This window comes from Gopherus flavomarginatus, chromosome 5, assembly GCF_025201925.1.
Source record: "Gopherus flavomarginatus isolate rGopFla2 chromosome 5, rGopFla2.mat.asm, whole genome shotgun sequence".
NCBI lineage: Eukaryota > Metazoa > Chordata > Testudines > Testudinidae > Gopherus > Gopherus flavomarginatus.
Window position 1 is genome coordinate 126,331,618 of NC_066621.1, and position 20,625 is coordinate 126,352,242.

Sequence of the window (20,625 nt, forward strand, 5' to 3'; positions counted from 1 at the left end):
GGGTGCTGGGTGCCGGCTCTGGGCTGGGGCAGGGGGTGGGTATGCAGGAGGGGGTAAGAGGTGCAGGCTTTGGGACGGAGTTTGGGTGCAGGCTTGGCTGGGGGTGGAGGTGTAGGAAGAGGGAGGTGGTGCACGCTGGGGCAGAGGATCAGGCTGCAGGGGAATGAGGGTTGGGGCTGAAGATGAGGGGTTCATGCTGCGGGGGGGCTCAGGGCTGGGGCAGAGGATTAGGGTGCAGGGGGATGAGGGCTCTGGCTGGGGATGAGGATCAGGGTGCAGAGGGATGAGGGCTCTGGCTGGGAATGAGGGGTTTTCAGCATTGGAGAGGCTCAGAGCTGGGGCAGAAGAGCAGGGTAAGGGCAGCCTGCCTTGCCATTAGTGGATTACAGGTGCTAGGAACCTGGGGCAGCAGACAGCAGTTCTGCCGGGAGCCACTCTACTCAGGCAGCAGACGCAGGCAGGGATGCGGCGGAGGGGGGATGCAGAGGGAGGGGTGGAAGGTGGAGGCCGGGACCCACTCCAGGTAGGGATGCAGTGGGGGGAGACCCGCGGGGGCTGGGGCTGGAACCAGATCCAGGCAGGGCCGTGGGAGAGACCCAGCTCTAAATATTGCTGGAGCAAGGCCCCCAGCTCTGAATATTCCTGAAGCCCAGGCACCTCGAGCCCATATAACCCGCCACCTATGCTCACATCACCACTAGGCCAAATTCTGCCTTCCATGAAATCAGTGGATTTGCACAGGTGGAGCTGATTAAAACTTGGTAATCGAATCTTTTGGTGATGCTCCTGAAAAAAATGGAATCTGACTCCCTTCTTCCTAGCTAGGTTGGTTCTGCAGGGACATCAGAAGTAAGAAGTAGTTAAAACTTATTTTTTGACTCAGATGAGCAGACAGAATTCTAAATTCTTGTGGGTGAGGTGTGCAGTTGAGTTCAGTACTAGAGTGATGTGACAGATATTATGAACAGATGCAATATCTTTGACACTACTGTAGCAGCTTTACAAGTGTTATCTGTATCTCTGAGCCAGGCATTATATGCTGGCTCTGTGGGGGAGCAGTGCTGAGCTTCCTCCAGGAACTAAAACCAGTGGGGGGTAATTAGTGCAGACCCTGAGGCAGGTAAACAACTCCAGAGAAGTGCCACCAACTGGGGTGAATTGCATATATTCAAGGTTCAAGAGGCCCAGAAGACAAAGAAAGAATGTGTGGTAGAATGGCTCAACCTGTAATGGAGGATAATCCCTCATTTTGACCCAACAGCTGACATGAGGTTGTAACCAAACAAGCTGCTGCAAGGTTTGGAAGGACTATGACATGGACTAGATTCCCCATGTGGAAGATGAGTGACTTCATAAGCCTTAGTATGTGTGTAAACCTTTTATTGTTTCACATGTTCTCTAATTCTTTTTGGTCTTAAAAATAAATGCACTTTGCTTTGTAAAGGCTGGACTGTCACTGGCAAACCCTGCCTAGTCCCTGAGAAAGAAAGAGAGCACATGACCCTGCAGGCACTAAGCTAACTGAAGAGCAATGAAGGGCAGGAGGAATTGCAGCCTAAATCCTCATTCTGAAGGGAGATACCTAATCTGTGACTGATGAACAGAGGCCTGAGTTCTAAAGGGGTGTTTCTTGAGCAAACCATGGAGGATTTAGAGGTGCAGTTAACCCTGAAATTGTGGCAGGTAATCTGGAGTGGGGGGGGGAGATAATTGTTTTATAAAGTCACCATAACAGGCTCAGCACACACCTCTCACAGGCATTCCCTCTCTGGTCAGGTCACAAACACTGCACCCTTCCCCAGTTCTCTACATTCTCTAGTTCTTCCTCACCACCCATAGCACCAAGGCTTCCTCCCAAGATGCACTGCCTTCTTCAACAGCACAACAGGGGCCCATCTTGGCATCCTCAGTTGCTATCCTTCCAGCAGCCCTCCCTGGGCTCAATCTCCAACCAGACCAGAATAACCCATCACAGCAGGGGTCCCCAACATGGGGCCTACTGGCCGCCGGACAAGCAGCTACAAAATGCCGCCAAGAAGTGCCAACATCAAGAAGCATTACTGCTGAAATCCCACTGAATTTCAGCAGCAACACCTCTTGATGTTGCCACTTCACAGCGGCATTTTGGCAGCTGATTGTCCAGCTGCCACACTCCTAGGCTGCTAGTTGTCCAGCGCCCACCCCACAGAAAAGGTTGGGGACCATTGCATCACAGTGTCATTGCCTAGCCAGGCTAGGCGATGAACTCAGTCCCTTGGACTCAGCCTGCCCACACTGACCTGTCCATAGTCCTGCTGCTTTTCCAGCCTACCAGGCACCCTATCCTCAGCAGCCTTCCCATGGGCTGCAGTGAGCAATCCACAGTCCTGCTGGTCTTCCAGGCACCCAGTCCTCCCTCTTCAATCTCCAGGCAGCAACTGACTACTCTGCATCTGCTGCTTCCTTTTATGTGGTCCTTTTGGCCCCTGACTGGTCTCTCCAGCAGCCCCTCTGATTAGCTGTTCCCCTGCAGCCTCTCTAAGCTGCCTGGAGGACATCTCCTCTGCTTTTTTCTGGGGCAGGGTAAGGCAGAGCAACAAGGCCTCCAGACCTACCTACTCCACCCCATCACAGTCATGTTTCAGCGGCTTTGAAAATTCCCATGTTGATGTAACAGCCCTAGGATTCTCATTTTTTCATGTTTTAGTCATAGAGCAGGAACTAAACAACTCCACCTCCCACCGAGAGTTATATAGAAATGTTCTAATTCATAGGTAAAGGTAGGAACAAACAATTGGCCCATTTGACACTGTTCTTTTTCTGGGGCAATTTCTGTAGTTCTGATTCTTGTGAAACTCCCATAAGAAAAATGGGTGCAAGATTTAGATCTATAGCAATAATTGTGTTTTGCAAATTGCCACTCAATTTAACAGCATAGATATTGCAGACCAGCTCTTCAGCTGGCTTAGTGCCAGTGAAATCAATGGAGCTCCAGAAATTTACATCAGACAAGGATTAGGCCCCAAGCCTAATCTGGGGCTCAACAAAACCCCAATATCCTTTATTCATTCTTCCTGGAGGCTACACAGTGGCTGAAAGGAAATGATAGCCGAGAATATAGGTCTATTAAGAGAAGCACAACAGCCCAAATCCCACATGTCCATCTTAGCCAAGTTAATATTCAGTTCAACAAGGACATTATATTTTTCCAAAGGAGACTTGGGGATATCACCAAAGGAAAGGACAACAGCAAGAAAGCAGGAGAATATGAGGACTCAGATCTGGGATGCCAAAAGGACAGGAAAATAAGACAGGGAGCCCCTATGGGAGAGGAAAAGCTATAGAAGTCTTTGTGGAAATGACATGAAATCTGAGGAAATATTTAAGTTCTTTTTGGACCACGTGTGGGCACCTACCTGGCCAGGCAATGAAGTCTGTATGGGCTCCTCCTTCATTCTGTTCTCCATTTTGGTATCCTAGTTCTATTATTCATTTTTTTTTTAAATGGAACTTTCATCGATTTGCCACATTGTAACTATTTGTTTCAAGGACAGCAGACAGTGTGTAAAACATCAAACCATGCTGAGCCAATCCTGCTTTAGAGAACATTGCGTTGTGAGCACCCTGCACTCAGGTCCTAAAAGGGGATAGAGATGTCTCAATGTTACCACATTTCCCTGTCCTTAGTTTCTCCATTTTCCAGGAAAAATGTCTCCACCAACTCTTCCCAGGTCTCAACCCTCTGTGAGTGCCAGGAAATGCCTCACATGCCTTGCCTGCATGAAAGGGGCTGGACTACATGCCAGGAACAACTAGCCTCTGCTTCTGCTTCTCAGCACAATGGAGGCAGAACACAACAGCAAGGAAAAACAGATCACAGCTAGAAGGCAGACTGGGGAAAATCAGGCAACACCCAGCAGGAGGCAAAGAAGCAAATCAAGATTCACTGCAAGTCCTGACCTTTACTCTGCCTCCCAGGAGGGAGCAACTTTCCCTCCTATCAGCCATAATGATCTGTTGTGGTAACCTACACAATTAGGATAAATTTAAGCTCAATTAGTGAAAAGTGGGTAAAGGTTATGAATTGTCACAGTGATCTGTCATATAAAACTGTTTAAGAAAAGATGTGAGGAGACAGAAAGACTGAACTAATTTAAACAGAAAGGGCCTAAGACTACCACTCAAAGACTCTCTTAAGATTATGCCTGGTAAACAAGAGGAGCAGAAGAGCGGAAATCAAGGAACCAAAATTAATGTGTCTGAAATTAGGCCTATTTGGTGGACAAAATAATGAGAGTATGGAGGATTCCACTCATTGGCTGTTTATAGTCCTTAAAAAAGACTTTGTGGGAGAACACAACAAGAACTTTTGCCATCACCGTGGCTGCAGTGGAACAATTATTGCCATGACACGACGCTTTGAAGGCAGACTTTTGACCATCATCCCTGCATCAGTCAGGATCCCAGTCTGACAGGTGAGATCCTGCTCTGCCTTTCCCTTCCTTTGTGTGCTCCTTTCTTCCCCCATCTTCTTCCTGGCCTATGTCTCTCTTTCTTTAAGCTTTTCACTCGATCCTGAAATCAACTGTACTGCATGGCACCAGCATGGTGAGATGAGACAGTCCATCCAGCTCTATTCAGTCTTAGAAGGCCCAGTGATGGAGAGGGACTTGACCAGACCAACCAGATGATACTCCTGACAGGGGAGGTGAGCCTGGGTCTAAAGCAGCAGATGTGTCCAACCTGCCTGCCCAATACATCCATCCGTGACTGACCAGCTGCACTGTGTCCCTGAGAACATCAACAAAAGCTATATTTCCCCCACCTTTACTATCCTCTCTCTTCTCTTCTTTCAATGTCTATCTGTTTATTCTAAGGCAGGAAAGTTACTGTCACTCTCAATTCAGAATTGATCAAATAAAAGTAACCCTTTCTCTCCCACCAAGAAGAACTGCTTGACTGAATAACAGACTTTAACCAGTATTCACTGTCTCCAAAAGGAGTTTGATAGGTTTTGTTTGTTTTGCATAAACAATCAATTTCCATTTCAATGTTCTCTATCTTGTTTTGATTCTTTTTCTTTTATGTTTCAAAGAATAAAATTCGACCCTATGGTTGGAATTTTATACTATGTTTGTGATGGTATTAAGCAGACTGATGTCTCTGTATATCAAACCCCAGACCTTGTTTAATACTGTTTAATGTTCAACAGTGATTAGGTTATGTTAACACTTTTGGCCTAGTTATTCCATGTAAACTAATACAACAAACCTCTAGTGACTCTCCCAAAATTCTGGGAATTAGCCAGTCCCCAAGTGATATCCTGGTATGTACTTTCCTGGAAAGCATATCACTAATCCCTAAAAATTTCTGACCTTTGGCTCCTTTACCTATTAATTGCTCCTGTACATGTCACATGTAGAACCATCCATAATCTTGTAATTTTAGGGGTTCCTCTACAAAGCACTGACCTAGTTTCCATCATATGAGGAGGTTTGTGTCATCTCTCCTTCTTCATATCATTCCCTCCCACCACCACTGCTATGTGCATTACTCTGCCACACAAAGAGTAAATATGACTGGGGTATACAGGAAAATGCAAAGCAGATGATGCTGATAATTTCAGTTACACATTGATTTCCATGGTTGTATGCATAAGGAAGATCAGTGCCCTAATCGCAGCACCTCTGTCTTTGCCAGGAGTTAGTTTGAACAATTGAGAAAGAAAGAACAACAGGAAAAGTGTTTGTAGCCTCCAGAAGGTCTTTGTTGCAATTTTTTCCATCATTGAAAAACATTACATCATAAAATAAAGACAATAGCAGCAAAACTTATTGAGACGGTACAAGCACATTCCGCTTGGTACCCTCGCTAAAGACATTTATGAATTCCATCCTTTTTTGAAAATGCCTTTCTAAGCACCATGAAATCTTACAGAAAGAGAGAAGAAAAGCAAACAGGTAGAATATCTCTGCAAGTGCATTTAATTATTACTATAATCTGAAATGGGCCAGAAACAGACAAATTGGATCCAAATCCCACATGCAGATCCCCCCAAAAGTCTTATCAAATCCAGATCTCTGAACTCCAGATCAGTCCTTCTTGGCTCAATCCAGAACATCGGACTGAAATGCCTTTGGAATTCTGGCAAAAATCATTCAAAACCTACATATGAATCTGAACTTTGCGATTTGAGCCCAGATCTATCACATGGTTCCAGATTGGGACACTGGATCTGAACACATTCAAACTGTGAGGCAGTTCCAATCCAGAAGCCAATCCTCCCCATTTCTAATTAGAGCTGCTAATCTACTTCATCACTCTGGGATCTGTGAAATAGCTAAGGGTTAGACTGAAGGTTGGTACGTTTGGTTTGCATATACCATGAGGCGCCATTAAGCTTTTCTCTTCAAGCCCACAGTTCTTATGAGAAGGGAATGTGTGTGGGCAGAATAGATTCTGGAGACAAAAATATTCGCTCTCACACACCCACAAATTGATGGTGACCTGCTAGTGATTTACCCTTCAGGAGCTCCGAGTGGAAAGCCAAAGCCCAGTTGTCTAGACAGGCACCTGCTAGAATGATATCCTTTTTCTGCTAAATAAGAGGCATCTATATTTCATACTGAGAACACTAGGCCGATATGTGACCTGCATACTGCCATGGGATAGTACAGAGATTTAAAGTGAAACTACATATGGCGAGAGACATCACCATTTAAGTTTCGTACAAGAACTGCATAGATGTTTCAGTACGAAGTGTGTGCACACAGGGTTTTATTTAAAACCATTTAAAACGCATGTTGTTCCCAGGTGCCCACAAGCAGCGTGAATGGGACCTGTGATTAATGTGACTTATTCAATACAACATGATCTAGCTCAGCTACAGAATGTCTCTACTCCCTTAAGATTATTCCAGCTTGGCATTAGCACTGGTACCTTGATAGTATCTGAGTTCAATAATATGATGCAACATTTGCCAGCATGATTACATAGTTGCATCATATCACTGAAAAAGAAAGAGATGTCAATGAGAAAAATGAGATGACAATGAGATGACAATGAGAAAAAGATACTAAGGCCCAGATCCTTAGAGGTATATAGGTGCCTAACTCCTATTGAAATCAATGGGAGTTAGGTGCCTAAATACCTATGAGGATCTGGACCTAAGCTCTTCTCCCTCTTTCTTTAGCTGCTTGCTGTGGATTAGGGGAATATTTTTGCGTTTCAACTAGCTCTGTTGATTTCTATGTGTGTTTCCTTTTTGCTCTGGGTATTTTATTGCCTCAGGACTCACTTACAGAGCTGTATTTATTACTGATATGCCATATCATGAAGTGTGCATGGCACCTTACAGATGGGTTTTAAAAATAGCAGGTCCAAAGCCACAACAGACCTCTAGTGACTCTCCCAAAATCCTGGGAATCAGCCAGGCTCCAAGTGACATCCTGGCACACACTTTCCTGGAAAGCACATCACTGAGGCACTATTGTTTCTCCAGGATAATATGCAAAATAATGCAAACTCTGGTCTTTACATGGTATTTTTCTTCCTGGATGGTGGAAAAAGCCTGGGAAGCAGATCTCATGTTATTTTGGTACCATAAATGGATCCTGGAAGCAAAAAAGTCCATAAACAATGTTTACAACAACACACATTCAGAGAAATGCAGGTTTCTCGGGGTTTGTCACAACCCAGATACACAGCCCTACTTTTCATTTCCTTTACATCCACTTGTTTAGGGAGGATCCTGCAGCTCCCAGAAAGCTCCAGCTCCAGCCCACATTTTACTGATGGTGTTGGGTTAGAAATGGACATGAGCAAGACTACTCTTGAATTACCAATACTCGTATAAAACACAAAGACAAGGGAGGGGCTTCACTGATTGAACAAGCACATAACTCCACCAAGAGTTTCTGAAGACATCATAAACCCAGACAGCAAAAGATCAGGTGATTTATAAAGTCACCCCAACACCCAAAATGGGATCAAATGAATGTAAATCACTGTCACCATTTATTTATAGGTATTATTTCTAATAACCCATATAATCTGTGAAAGGGTGAATTAACTCCATGGAGAATTTCACATGGATGAAGTTAAAACCCTTTCTCAAAACAGCCAGATGCTCATGCAAATACTGCCAGGGATAGAATGGAATGGAGCCACCTGGCAATCCAGTTGTTTGTAATATCCTAACAATTATTAGTGTCTCAGCAGGATCTCCGGGAAAACATCAGAACCCTCCTGCATAAGAGTGAATTTAAATTGGAGCAGAGTGGGCTAGAATCTGCAGGAAAACCTGCAGCTGGTTCTGCTTCCTGGATATGGGGACTGTGGCTAAAGACAATCAATTTCCTTACTAGTTTAAGGCCAGATTCTCATGCCTAGCCATGGTGTGCTCAGTACAGCAGCAAGGAGCAAAGTGGATTTAAGTCAACCTTTTGCTCTTCCAATCCTGGGAGAGCTGCTAGGAACCAGCAACCTGAAGGTATGGGTTTGGGTTTGGGTTTTGGTTCTGCCTGTATCTCATTAAAACATTCAAGAATAGTGCAACAACTCCACCAGAAATGACATTAAAAGCTTTTATATAGTTATGAAAACAAGAGAACAGGGATTTTAGCCAGTTTCTAGTCAAGGCTTCAACTGAGATAGTTTCCCAAACTGCTGCATACAGGGGATGTGCTTTAAAAAAAGAGGAAGTGAATTAAGACTTTATGACGTCAGATCAGTTGATTAGAAATTTCAGTCTGGCTTCCTGTGCAGTCACTGCCACCCTCTCTAATTTATCATCCAAATAATCTATATTAAACTATTTAATGTGCAATGCCTGACCATGAAAGCAATCAGATGAGAGGATCCCTATTAATAGACAAGACTGGCAGCTTTCTCAGCAAGTTTCACAAATACGGGAGTGGGGAATGGAGCTCTCTATTTTTTGAGGCGATGTCTTTCATATGAAAGGCCACCCAATGTTCTGCTCAGTATCTCACTATGAGTTTAGCTTGCATCACCCTTTGTCCCTGGATCAAAGGCATTCAAAACTGGTAGATACCGAAGACAGTTGCTAATGAAATATCAGTAGGGGAATTATGTATAGCTTTGCTAAGCAACAACTGAGGGGAGACATGGATACTGTTAGAACGTGAACAGTAAACACAAAGCATCGTGGAATCAGAGAGGCAAAATACATTTTAGATCCTCCAGTCCGATATCTCAGTAGAGATGTACCTGCTTACGCCAGATCTGAATTTGGCCAATAAACACTGCCTCCATTCATTTAAAGCTTTTATGCTGATGTACATTCCAGAACTTTCCCCAAACTGTCGGCTTGCCTGACGACATGGGAAAGAGGAGGGCAGTACTAGAAAGAATGGCTGATATGACATTGACTTTCCTGCACAGAGTAAATGCACTTTGTAGGACTAACTCTTATTTCTTATTTGCAGGGAACTTTTCTACAGCTCGTACTGTATGGTTTAGGGGAGAGATCAGACTGTGGATGTTATTGTCTTTTTACACTCGCTAAGCAAGATGAATTGTTACATCTGTACTCTGTGCTTTTGGAATCCTCCTTCAGTTCCAGCAAAGCGAACAAATAAAGTGCAATATAGGATTTCCAGACAGCACTTTAATTAGAGAAGGACCCAGATCTGAACATCCCTTAATCTTGTTTGGAATTCAAACCCAGATCTGACTTTTGCAGCTAGTTCCTAACTCCATAAAACCCCAAATCTGAAGAACATAAACATTAGGGGGTCCAGATACAGAGTTCTGTGTAATTCATCTATTTGGGATGTACATAGCTAACACAATATGATATGACTCATTTCAAAATGAGATAACAAGGGATTTGTTTGCAAGCAGCATTGTGAGTGTCAGAATCCTGATTACAGCCCACATTCAGTTCAGGTCCTGCATGTGTCCACAGGAGTGGGAGGAGGGCAAAAGTACTTCCATTCCTCAGATAGACCCTGCTCCCTGTAGCGAGGAGGTCTGGGATTTGAGCATCGCCATGACCATATTCCCTCAACACTGACCTATCAGAAAAGGGAGTGCACACTGCACCCATTCAAAGGGTGGCAGAGTTGCTGCTCTGATATGTGCACCATTGGAGCCTCCAGGAGGAATTCCAGCTGAACCAGCCACAATGCTTCCTGAGGCCTCTGGCTACAGAGAAAGGCTACAGAGCAAGGCTCCTCTACACAAGCCAGAATCTAGCCCTGTATCTTAACAGATTCATTAGAGGACTAAGCAAAATCCAATTTTTACTTGATCTTGTGGGGCTAAACCAGTCTGAAATGACTGCAATGTCTCAACCAGTGATTTTTCGTCCTTAATTTTAGGACAGCTGGTTTTCATAACCAAATTGATTTAGAACACAATTTTTCAGGTGCTGTGACTCTGGCCACGTCTACACTACAGAATAAAATCGAAATTATTAAAACCGGTTTTATAAAACAGGTTTTATAAAATCGATTTTACGCATCCACACTAGGGCACATTACTTCAGTGGCGTGCGTCCATGGTCCCAGGCTACCATCGATTTTCGGAGCGGTGCACTCTGGCTAGCTACATTAAAGGAATGAGACCAATAACTTCGATTTCCGTCCACACTAACCCTAAATCGATATAGTAATATCGATTTTAGGGTTACTCCTCTCGTTGAGGAGGAGAACAGAAATCGATTTTAAGAGCCCTTAAAATCGATTTAAAGTGCCTTGTAGTGTGGACGGGTACAGAGTTAAATCGATTTAACGCTGTTTAAATCGATTTAACGCTGTAGTGTGGACCAGGCCTCTGTAAGGAAAGGACATACTCAGAGTTCCTTTTGCCTCCAGCAGCAGTGACTTTTAGCTCACAGCTGCAAATTGTGCACAAATAACTGCATATGCAAATATGCACACTAATAATTTTCATGTGCAATTACCATGTACATATTCATAGCCATGGTAACTGTGTATGCAAATGACCAGTCAAATGTTTTAGTGTCCATTTGCACGTGATATCTCAGAAAATGCAAACAAAAATTATGTTTGCATTTTTGTGCAGACATTTACTGGCACTCACTTCTGAAAATCTTTGCCCGCATGATTAGGAAGTGCTTGGTTGTATGAATAGCCAGAAAGACTCAAAATGTGTCTGGAGCCTATCTCCACATTTATTTTGGCAGCAAACCTACAAGGAATGCTGTTAGAATCGGAGTACTTTGCATGATGGGCAATTTGAGGATTTTGTGATGAGGGAGGATTGGGGAGGATAAATTGTGCAATTATGTATGTCTCATTTCCAGCATGCAAAAACCTCTCGTTTGTAATGGCAAGCAGTGCACCACATACAGACTGAATGCACCAGGCCACAGTGTTGTTTCCAGTTCCCATGAACTATTTCACAGTCTTTTCTCTTAACATTCACTTTGAAGTCTGGAGACATTTGTGCTTCCAATATTCGCACGTCCAGTCACAGCGACAGATACAAAACTCTCAACAGTTTGGTTGTGTTTCGTTGTCTGTCTCAAAACACGTAGAGTTTGTGTTCGGAGTCTATGGAGAAAAGGGACTTAGAGAAAGCAAATATCAAACAAAGAAAATAAACTGAAAGGGAAAGAAATCAAATAAATTATTCAAAATAGTTATTTTAAAAGTTACAAAATAAGGTGGTGTTAATGGCACTTAAAGCTATAAGCACTTAAACTATTTCCATCGTAGTTTATTATCTTCTGATTTTTAGTTTTTGTTGGTTATTTTCTTTTTTTTTTAACTTTTGTTTTGTTTTAGGGTTTTTTGTTTGTTTATTTTTGGAGGGTATGACCAGCTTCTGTCTAAACCCTAACCCGCCAAAAGGGACATACAGCCCTGAGATTCTAAGGGTGCTCTGCTCCCCATTTTAGTATTGTAAATGCTCTTAAGTCTATTCTTTAAAATTCCAATTTGGCTACAGAGAACAGCCAGTTGCTGACATCAAGCAAAGGCTATTGCTTTCTTTCTGTCTCTGTAGTATTACAGCATTAAAACTGAACTTCCTTCAGTGATATAAAGTGTGAACAAGAAAATTGTTTAAAAAATTGGCCCACTATTTGATGCATCAAGCAAAACATGATATATATCTTTTTTTCCCCCTCTTTTAAACCATGTAGTGTTTGAACTTGCTTTTTCTTCAGTATTTGCGAGTTTATATCAGATATTTCCTCTGAGGGAAAGGAAAATAATTTTTTTTTGTATTTTTTTTTTTTTAAATGAAAAAAGCAATCACATCCTTCAATATGTCTGCCTGGATTTCACAACCAATGTCCAACTGGATTCCAAGTCCAGGGACAAGCTTTTGGAGTTTAGAAAGATAATGAATCTGTTTTTAAAAATGAAAAAAAAAATCTAGCTTGGACCACGTGCCAAAATGTAAACTCAGCCTTATTGAAAGTTGCTAGTTCATCCTAATCATTTCTCTTCTTTTCAATCGCCAGTGGGAGACTCAGTGAAGCCATGATCAATTTAAAAGACACACAGTTCTCGCCTCTTTTTTCACCCTCCCACAGGTTCTTCTAACATAGCTGTCCTTTGCAAACGTTATGCCATGGTGGTAGCACTCCAATTGTATTGCCATGGCAAGTTTCTCCCTTTGCATTTTGCCACTGTAATCTTACACAGGCTGAAGCTCCCCATGTGTTGCTTTCTGTTGCCATTCTCCAGTGCTGTGTTTCTGATTCATTTTGGCAGAGCAAGCTTCAGTCATTATGGCACAGTGAAATATTCTTCAATGCTATGTAATTCATACTGAATAAGGAGTCTGTATAAGGCACGTGTCTCAATATATATATATATATATATATAAAAACACTAACATAAGTTAATTAAAGTCAAGCATCTTTTACATTTAATTTCTGTCTTCAAGTAACGTTTTGTTTTCATGTTCCCTTTCTTTGGTTTCAGTGGGGATGGTTCCATTTTCCAGGTCGAAGTGTTGCTGAATACAGTTAGTCAGGATAGCTGTGCTAGAAGAGCTCTCTGAGTTACACATCTTCTCAGTTTCCTCTTCCTTCTTCTCTTCATCCAAGGAGAGGTGTCGGAAGGTCTCATAAATTTTCCGCACATCTTCGGGGATGCACTTTTTCAGGTCTTTGTTTTTCCTTTTGGTCAGCTTGGACGAGGAGCCAAACTTGTTGATGATGTTGTCCTCAGATGACCCCTGCCCATGCTTGTTGAGCTGTTCTGTCCCTTTAAGGCGCAGGTTGTTAGGTCTGTTGTTGATGCTTTCCTGAGATGAGGCCTTGAAGCGTCTCGTCTCCAAGGCAGCGAAGACAGAGCGCTTCTCCGGAGAGAGCATATCCAGTGAGTGGGCCCTCTGGTCCAGCCCTAGTCTCCTACGTTCCATGCTCCGAATGGTGGCTGCCCTCTGAAGTTTGTCATGGATCTCCACGCTGAGCCGCCTCCGGGTTTCCCTGAACTCAGCAGTCACGTTGGCTTTCCACTCAGCCGCATGGGCTTTTATTTCACCAACCTTCCAGAAAACAAACAAAAACATGCTAAGGAAAGAGGGAAATTCTCACTATAGAATAATAACACACATTTTTACTGTATATCATAGAATTAGAAATTGGTCAGAGCTGAAAAGACTAGATCTGGAGCTGGAGACTGCACCAGACTTCCCCAAAATTTGGCAGAGGTAGCATCAGGCTCAGCTTTAATCATACTATGTCTAGACTGGCTTATAACTTGAATCCCACATAGGTATGTTGTTTATCTTCCTGCATTTGGCTGCCACCAGTGGACATTTTATGTCCAGCTTGCAAGTCACAAGGATACTCTCACACTCTGATCAACCCTTTCTTCATTAGGGAAACAATAAAACCACTGATTGATAACCTCTGTGCACTTATCAAGTAGACAGGCAACTCAAAGAACCATCAGCAACCAAGGATTTTTCCATATGAGGCTTTGAGGTCTTTAATAACTGAGATGTCATAAACATAATTATATATAGACCTATTTCCTAAACTGTGATCATAATTACACCTGTGCAATCCCATTGAAGGTTCTGTATTGTGCCCTGCAGTGATTAATTTAGGTAAAATCTATATTCTTATTAAATTATTTTAAATACTGGAAGAAACCTATGGTCCATCTAGTCTGGATATTCTGTCTCAGAAAGTTACCAAATGCTTCAGTCTTTAACGGGAAGTGGAAAAATCTCCATATTTCACTTGAACTATCCAAATACTATATACCAAAGTGTTGGAATTTCTTCCAAATGCCAGCTATTGATCAGTTTGTTTCCTAAAGCACAAGGATTGAAAACACTTGGGAAATTCCCTGTGGGTGCTTCAAGGAGCCATACAGTTCCATTCAAATGTCCCTAAGAGATTTATTGTTATGTTATGTTTCTAGCTCCAGGCACATGAGTACAGAATAATGACTTTGGAATAGGGAGCTCACATAGCTACTGTGTTGTATAAATATTTATTCTGACACAGGAAAAAAGAGAGAGAGAAATGAATAACTGATGTTGAAGCCCATCCAGGCCTTTCCCAAGGTCCAACTTGAAAAGAGAAAAGATTTAAGCCGATATTGCATCTGATCAGCCCACCAACACAAACCAAATTCTTCCATAAAGTATCTCACTTTGTGTCCTTGGAGATACACCAGAGACACATTTGGCCTCAGGTGACTCAGCTGACTTCACAAATAACTCTTGATAATGAACAGCAGTACTAATTAGGCAAACTACTTGCTGGTTATGCATTCCCTAACTAATCTGCCAAAGTAGATTTTGTTGGGATGTAGAAGGGGTGAAATTATGTTTAATAGTATAATGCTGAAGCCAAAGCAGCTACCCTCACTTTCTACCCTGATTATTAGTGAGTCACTAGGATATTGTCTTCCTTTCCCTATGAACTGTGGAGGACAGTGTTTTGGCTGAAATTAACTAAGGGCAAGTGGTACTAGGACACCAACTGCTCTTGACAAAAGTGGCTAAAGTTTCCTCTGTTTTTTTACAGTATCTTTCTACTGACATTTCTACTTCATTTTCACAGAGATGGGCCTGAACTGAAACCCTGACTCTGAACCACTATCCCTGAATTTAGGGAAAGGGGGGTTCAAAATCCACCACAGATTAAAGTTTGACTCTTGCTTTATAATAGGCTGATCCAAACCCTGAGGTCAAATATAAAAGATATGCTATACCTCAAACAGAAGTTTTGGGCTTGATGTAGGAATTACTGGGTGAAATAGTATGTTGGCCTGTGTTATGCAGGAGGCCAGACTAGACAATCATAATAGTTACTCCAGGCATAAAAAAAAAAAATCTATGAACCCCAGTCCTTTGTGAATGAGAGGAAGTTAAATTCTGGATCCTGATTTTGTGGTGGAGGCTCTCTTCTCTTTTTCTATAATGATAGTGCTAGAAATCCTAGTATCATATGGTCTCTATAGTAGGGTGACCAGAGGTCCCGATTTTATAGGGACCATCCCGATTTTTTAGTCTTTTTCTTATATAAGCTCCTATTACCCCCCACTCCCATCCCGATTTTTCACATTCGCTGTCTGGTCACCCTACTCTATAGGGCTATAATGCTAATGACATAGAATTTGATTCAATTAATTCCTTTTTTTTCTCCCTCTCTCATTAAGGGATCAAGAGATCAGAGCCATTAAGTCACACACTAGAATACAAAAAAGGAAGAGGCTTGAAAAGAAGCAGCCAAAAGGGTAAATACAAGGGATTATTTAGCATTAGTTCAAATAAGAGACCATCCCTCCCTGACCAGCAGTGGTCTGGCATTTAAAGTTCTCTTATAAAGTGAAAAATCATTGATCAACTAGCAGTCATACCTCCTCTTTTGTCTTCTTGGATAGAACTCTTAGCCAGTCTCCAATCATACTCAGGACAGCAGCAAAGTAGGCAAGGCCGACGAGGATCCAAAACCAGACTAAGGGTTTGTACCACTCCCGATAATGGATATCAGTATTTCCCCCTGAAATAAGCATACATGGTTCTATTTCTGCGTAGGAACCATGAGATGGCAAAAATATTTAACACCAGGCCTTCTACAATTCATGGAAACTCATGTAAGTATTTCCTGGTTCTCATTAGCAACTTCCTTCTGTCCTATGAAATGACTACAAGTTTGTCTGGTCTGAGAAATAGCTGGAATCCCCAAGTCCCTTCCTACACTTAGACCGTTCCTAAAATGGTTTAATGTTCTGCTGCTGTGTGGTTGATCAGAATATTCCGTACATTTTTTCTTTGTATTAAATAATATTGTGGAGGAAGCCATTGGATCCCCAGTTTTAATACTTGTTTAAGGGCACAAACAACTTTTCAAAGACTAAGCCTTATACAGGTAGAGAATATCATTTTCTGATATTCCACACACTATATTTAAAACATTGATAGACTAGTAAAAGCACCCCCTGTAGGATATACATTATGGAAAATATTTTGATCTGAAGCACATTTCACTAAATTCTACACATGAGCCCAACCTGAAACATGATATTTGAATCAGGATCCCAACTTCCATAAAGCTGAGGCCTATTTGGATCTGGGGATTTGACCTGGTCCAGTCTAGAAAGAGGGACCCTTCTGACTATTTAGGGCCATCTAGATCCAGAGTTTGGATTTGGGCTCTTCACTTGTTCTGTTTTATCTTAAACAGTTTCAATCCAGATAAAGAATCTAATTTTCCTGTTTTACATTTTGGCCAATAATTAGCATATTTCATTTTATTTAGGGAAGATGCACTCCAGTGTTACACGGCTATATGTTTATAGCCACAGACAGAACACAGGATTTTTCCCTACTGACAACCCATGTTACAATTGAATGTTTTTCCCCTGAGCTTTTACAGGCTGTTTGCAATCTGATACATTCTAATGAGCCCTTAAAATGAGTTTTACCCAGCCTGAGCATGAGTGTACTTACAATGATTGAACACTCCCTTGAAAGCCCAGGCATTCAGATGTTGGCAAGGACCCAAATATTGTTTTTGATTCTAATCTCTCTTCATACACACTGTGAATCACTTTGCCTTTCCAGTCCTCCACCACATGAACCAGAGGGAGGTGGGGTTGCTATAGTATAATGAGGCCACTCTGGTCACACATGTCTCAGTGGAAGCTTTCTATAAAGTAGATTGCCGTGGTCTGTCACGTTGAATAGCCAGGCAATGGATGGAGTGCCACACTATCTTTCCCAACCTATCAGATTTTCCACTGTGTCCAGCAACAGCAAACCCTTTTTCCAATTTACAGAGACACTGGGCCAAATTCTCAGATGGCATAAATCAGTGCAGTTCCATTGTTATTACTTTACCTCAAAGGAGTGTATCTTTAGCCCCACTTTACAGATAAGGAAACTGAGGAAGGGAGCGATTAAAGAGTCTTCCTCATGGTCTCACAGGAAATCTGTGGCAAAACCAGAAATAAACCACAAATCTGCTTCCTGCTCCAACGCTCCTATCATGAGATTATCCTTGAGGCTTGTGGGTTACATTCCATTTGGTTCTAGTAAAACATCAGCTGCGGGCTGCTGAATGATTTCGGATTTTATTCTTCTGGCCATTTTAGCTGTCAGATTTTTTTTTGTTAGATTTAAAGATCCAATATTGTAGAATTAAATTAAAAAAATAACAGTAACGAAGGAAAACTTCCACAGATCCAGGAAAAATATTGTGAAATACCCAAATGTCTTTGGTTACCTTCTTATGATACCACAAAAACCCAACCATCAGTGGATTCTTCTATCCAATATTCTTCACATTCAAATAGTTAAAGATGGACCAAAGTCAAAAAATTCAGATCTGGATCTGAATTTTCCCATAGTTCAGGTGTATTCAGATCTGGGGTTTGATTCAGGCCCATCTGCACAGATAACTCATGTCTTCCCTACCAAAATAAGAAAGGGAGGGTGAGGGGACTGTTTATAAAAGAACAACTTTTAGCAAGCAAGCTGGTCACCAATTGGTTGAATTTGAATTGTTTTAACTCACTCAGATTTCATTGGTGTAATGGAAGATAACAGGACAATTGCATAGTACATCTCTTTGCAACACAGGGATCCATACGCGTCTCAACACATTTGTTCTAGCCAGTAAACATTAATGGGAACGGAGCTCACATACCAGTGGGAGAACAGATGCCTCTCGGTTTCTAACCACCTTTTCCTCAGCAAAGCTTCTGTGACCACCAATCCCAGGACAGCCCCTTTGCTGGTAATTGATGGGGATGAATATTTATGGTACCTGTTTAGGACTGCATTCATCCCAGAAAATACACCGTATCCACATAACACTCAAATGAACACCCCTTAGTCCCATTTCACTTCTAATGTCAGTTTTCCGTAATGGGATGGCTGCAGTATCAACATTTTTGTCGAGGTTAGAGAGTAAAATCCTGCTAGCTGTCTCCTAGAAAGCTGCAGCTCGTGCCATGGAAGCTGTGCTCCTGTTACAGCATCTATCAGCTCATTGGGCTGCACAGCTCACACATGGCCATCCAATGGGAAAGTCTTATCAGTGCATCCCCTGAGCTACTTGCTTCACCTACTAATGCCTTTATCAGTGTGATGCAAAAGACACTAATACAATTCAGATGTCTTGAATTCAATAGGAAATTAATTTCACTCATGCACAATTCATAGAGTGATAAAAGACAGTAAGAGTTTCCAAGAGGAAGATACTCATTTTGCTTACACTGCTCAGAGCTTGTGCTCGTCAGATGACTGGACACCTGGATTTTAAATTAGCTTGTACTGCTATGTGTTATTTGTCAGTTGCACAGTGACACAGATGAAGACATTCAGAATAATTTTCAATGGAATTCAACGTGTTTTTAAAAGCCTGCTATGCACCTTAGAAAAATGTGTTGGAGCCAAGGCACTTCTACCTGGTACCACTAGACTGAGGGTGACATTTCAATGCTCAGATTACTTACCTGCTACAAAATCGCCAAAGCCAACCGTGGTCAGAGTGATGACCACAAAGTAAATGGACTCCAAGGCTGTCCATCCTTCAATCTGTTTGAAAATGACTGCAGGGATGGTCACAAAGACAATGCACCCTGCCAGGATGAAGAGGATAGTGGAGATCACCCTGATCTTTGTCTGACTCACTTGTTTTTTCTAGAAAAGGGAACAACAAGAGAGAACAAATTTTTGATAGATTATTGATGCTTTTCCCCCAGTTGTTGAATTTAACATACATTGCAGAACTGGTCATGTAAACAAGCCCTTAAAAACAATCTTTGTTGTGCCTGGTCCCAAAGCACTGCTGCTCCTGCTGGTGCTGGTGCTGGTCCTTTTGCCTTTTTTGATCTATATTAGGCTGAACCTCTCCACAACATCTACTGTGCTGGGCTCCAGTGCAATGCTGCTCCCTATTTCCCAGTCAGTGGCATGTGTGCTAACCTACATGAAGCTTGGAGGGCTCCACATCCCAGAGCAAATGAGATTGTGACTTGGAGTAGCTACGGATCCATTGCAGGTTCAGAAAAATTAATGGGGAATACATACATACATGCGCGCACACACAGACACAAAATATCAGTACTGTCAACCCCAAGCAGTCAGAAATCATGAGTCAGGTGTAAAAAAATAATAAAATTGGCTTAAAAATCATGAACATTTTAAATAATAATACTTGTGGGGGGGGGGGTATTTGATTTGTGAGCCTTTAGAGTGCACTCTTCCAGCTTTCCACAACAACCGTGAGGGCTAGAAACTCACTATTTTTTTAAATGAAGGCTGGAATTCTCATGTAATCCCCTGATTTCAAAAGATGTGGCTCCAAGTAAAACACTAGATATTGTGAGACTGGAGATAACATTGTGAGAGCTGGCAACACTGCATGGGGATCTGTGTAAGACTCAGGGCCAGTGCAAAGATGTTTCGTGCCCTAGGCGAAACTTCCACCTTGCACCCTCCCCTCTCTCTGCCCTGAGGTGCCCCCCCGCTGCAGCTCCCTACCCTCCACCCTCTGCCCTGAGGCACCCCCCTAACCCGAGCTCACCCCTGCTCTGCGCACGAGCACAAACACCAATCAGCTTAGGCGCCACAAGCCTGGGAGGCGGGAGAAGTGAAGCAGCCATGGCGTGCTTGGGGAGGAGGTGGGACAGCGGTGAGCTGGGGCAGGGAGTTCCCTTGCATGCCGCCCTGCCCTTACTTGCTGCAGGCGGCCCTCCCCACGCTCCCCTGCCCCAGCTCCCTCCGCCTAAATGCCGGCGGCGACCAGGGCGGCCGAAGATTTGGCCGCCGCAGTCGCTGCTGAAGAAAAAGGCACCCGCCAAATTCTAGGCCACCACCTAGGTTGCCTAAATGGTTGCACTGGCCCTGCTAAGACTATCCTGTTGAGCCTTTAAGCAGGGACAGAAAGACGGTTCTAGCTGCTGTAAATTAAATACCTACATCAGTGATGTAATATTATTTTTTTTCAACCATGGTTGATACAGCTGAGGTCACTAGGTCAATATTCTGATTTCAGTTATCTCAACTGTCAACAGTTTTCATAGATTCATAGATTCATAGATTCTAGGATCAGAAGGGACCAATGTGATCATCTAGTCCGACCCCCTGCACAAAGCAGGCCACAGAACCCTACCCATCCACTTCTATAACAAACCTCTAACCTATGCCTGAGTTATTGAAGTCTTCAAA

The 20,625-nt window shown here is 42.6% G+C and overlaps 1 protein-coding gene across 1 annotated transcript in view; it reads right to left on the reverse strand.

The window, feature by feature from the left end:
• Nucleotides 1-12,849: 12,849 nt before the first annotated feature.
• The window catches only part of KCNK10 (potassium two pore domain channel subfamily K member 10), a 108,678-nt gene continuing 100,902 nt past the window's right edge, over nt 12,850-20,625 (reverse strand). Inside the window, exons 5-7 of the mRNA XM_050953285.1 lie at nt 18,909-19,095; nt 15,807-15,949; nt 12,850-13,473 (exon numbers count right to left, since the gene is read on the reverse strand). Of these exons, the coding sequence (XP_050809242.1) occupies nt 12,850-13,473; nt 15,807-15,949; nt 18,909-19,095 (954 nt within the window). The remainder of the gene's footprint in view (nt 13,474-15,806; nt 15,950-18,908; nt 19,096-20,625) is intronic.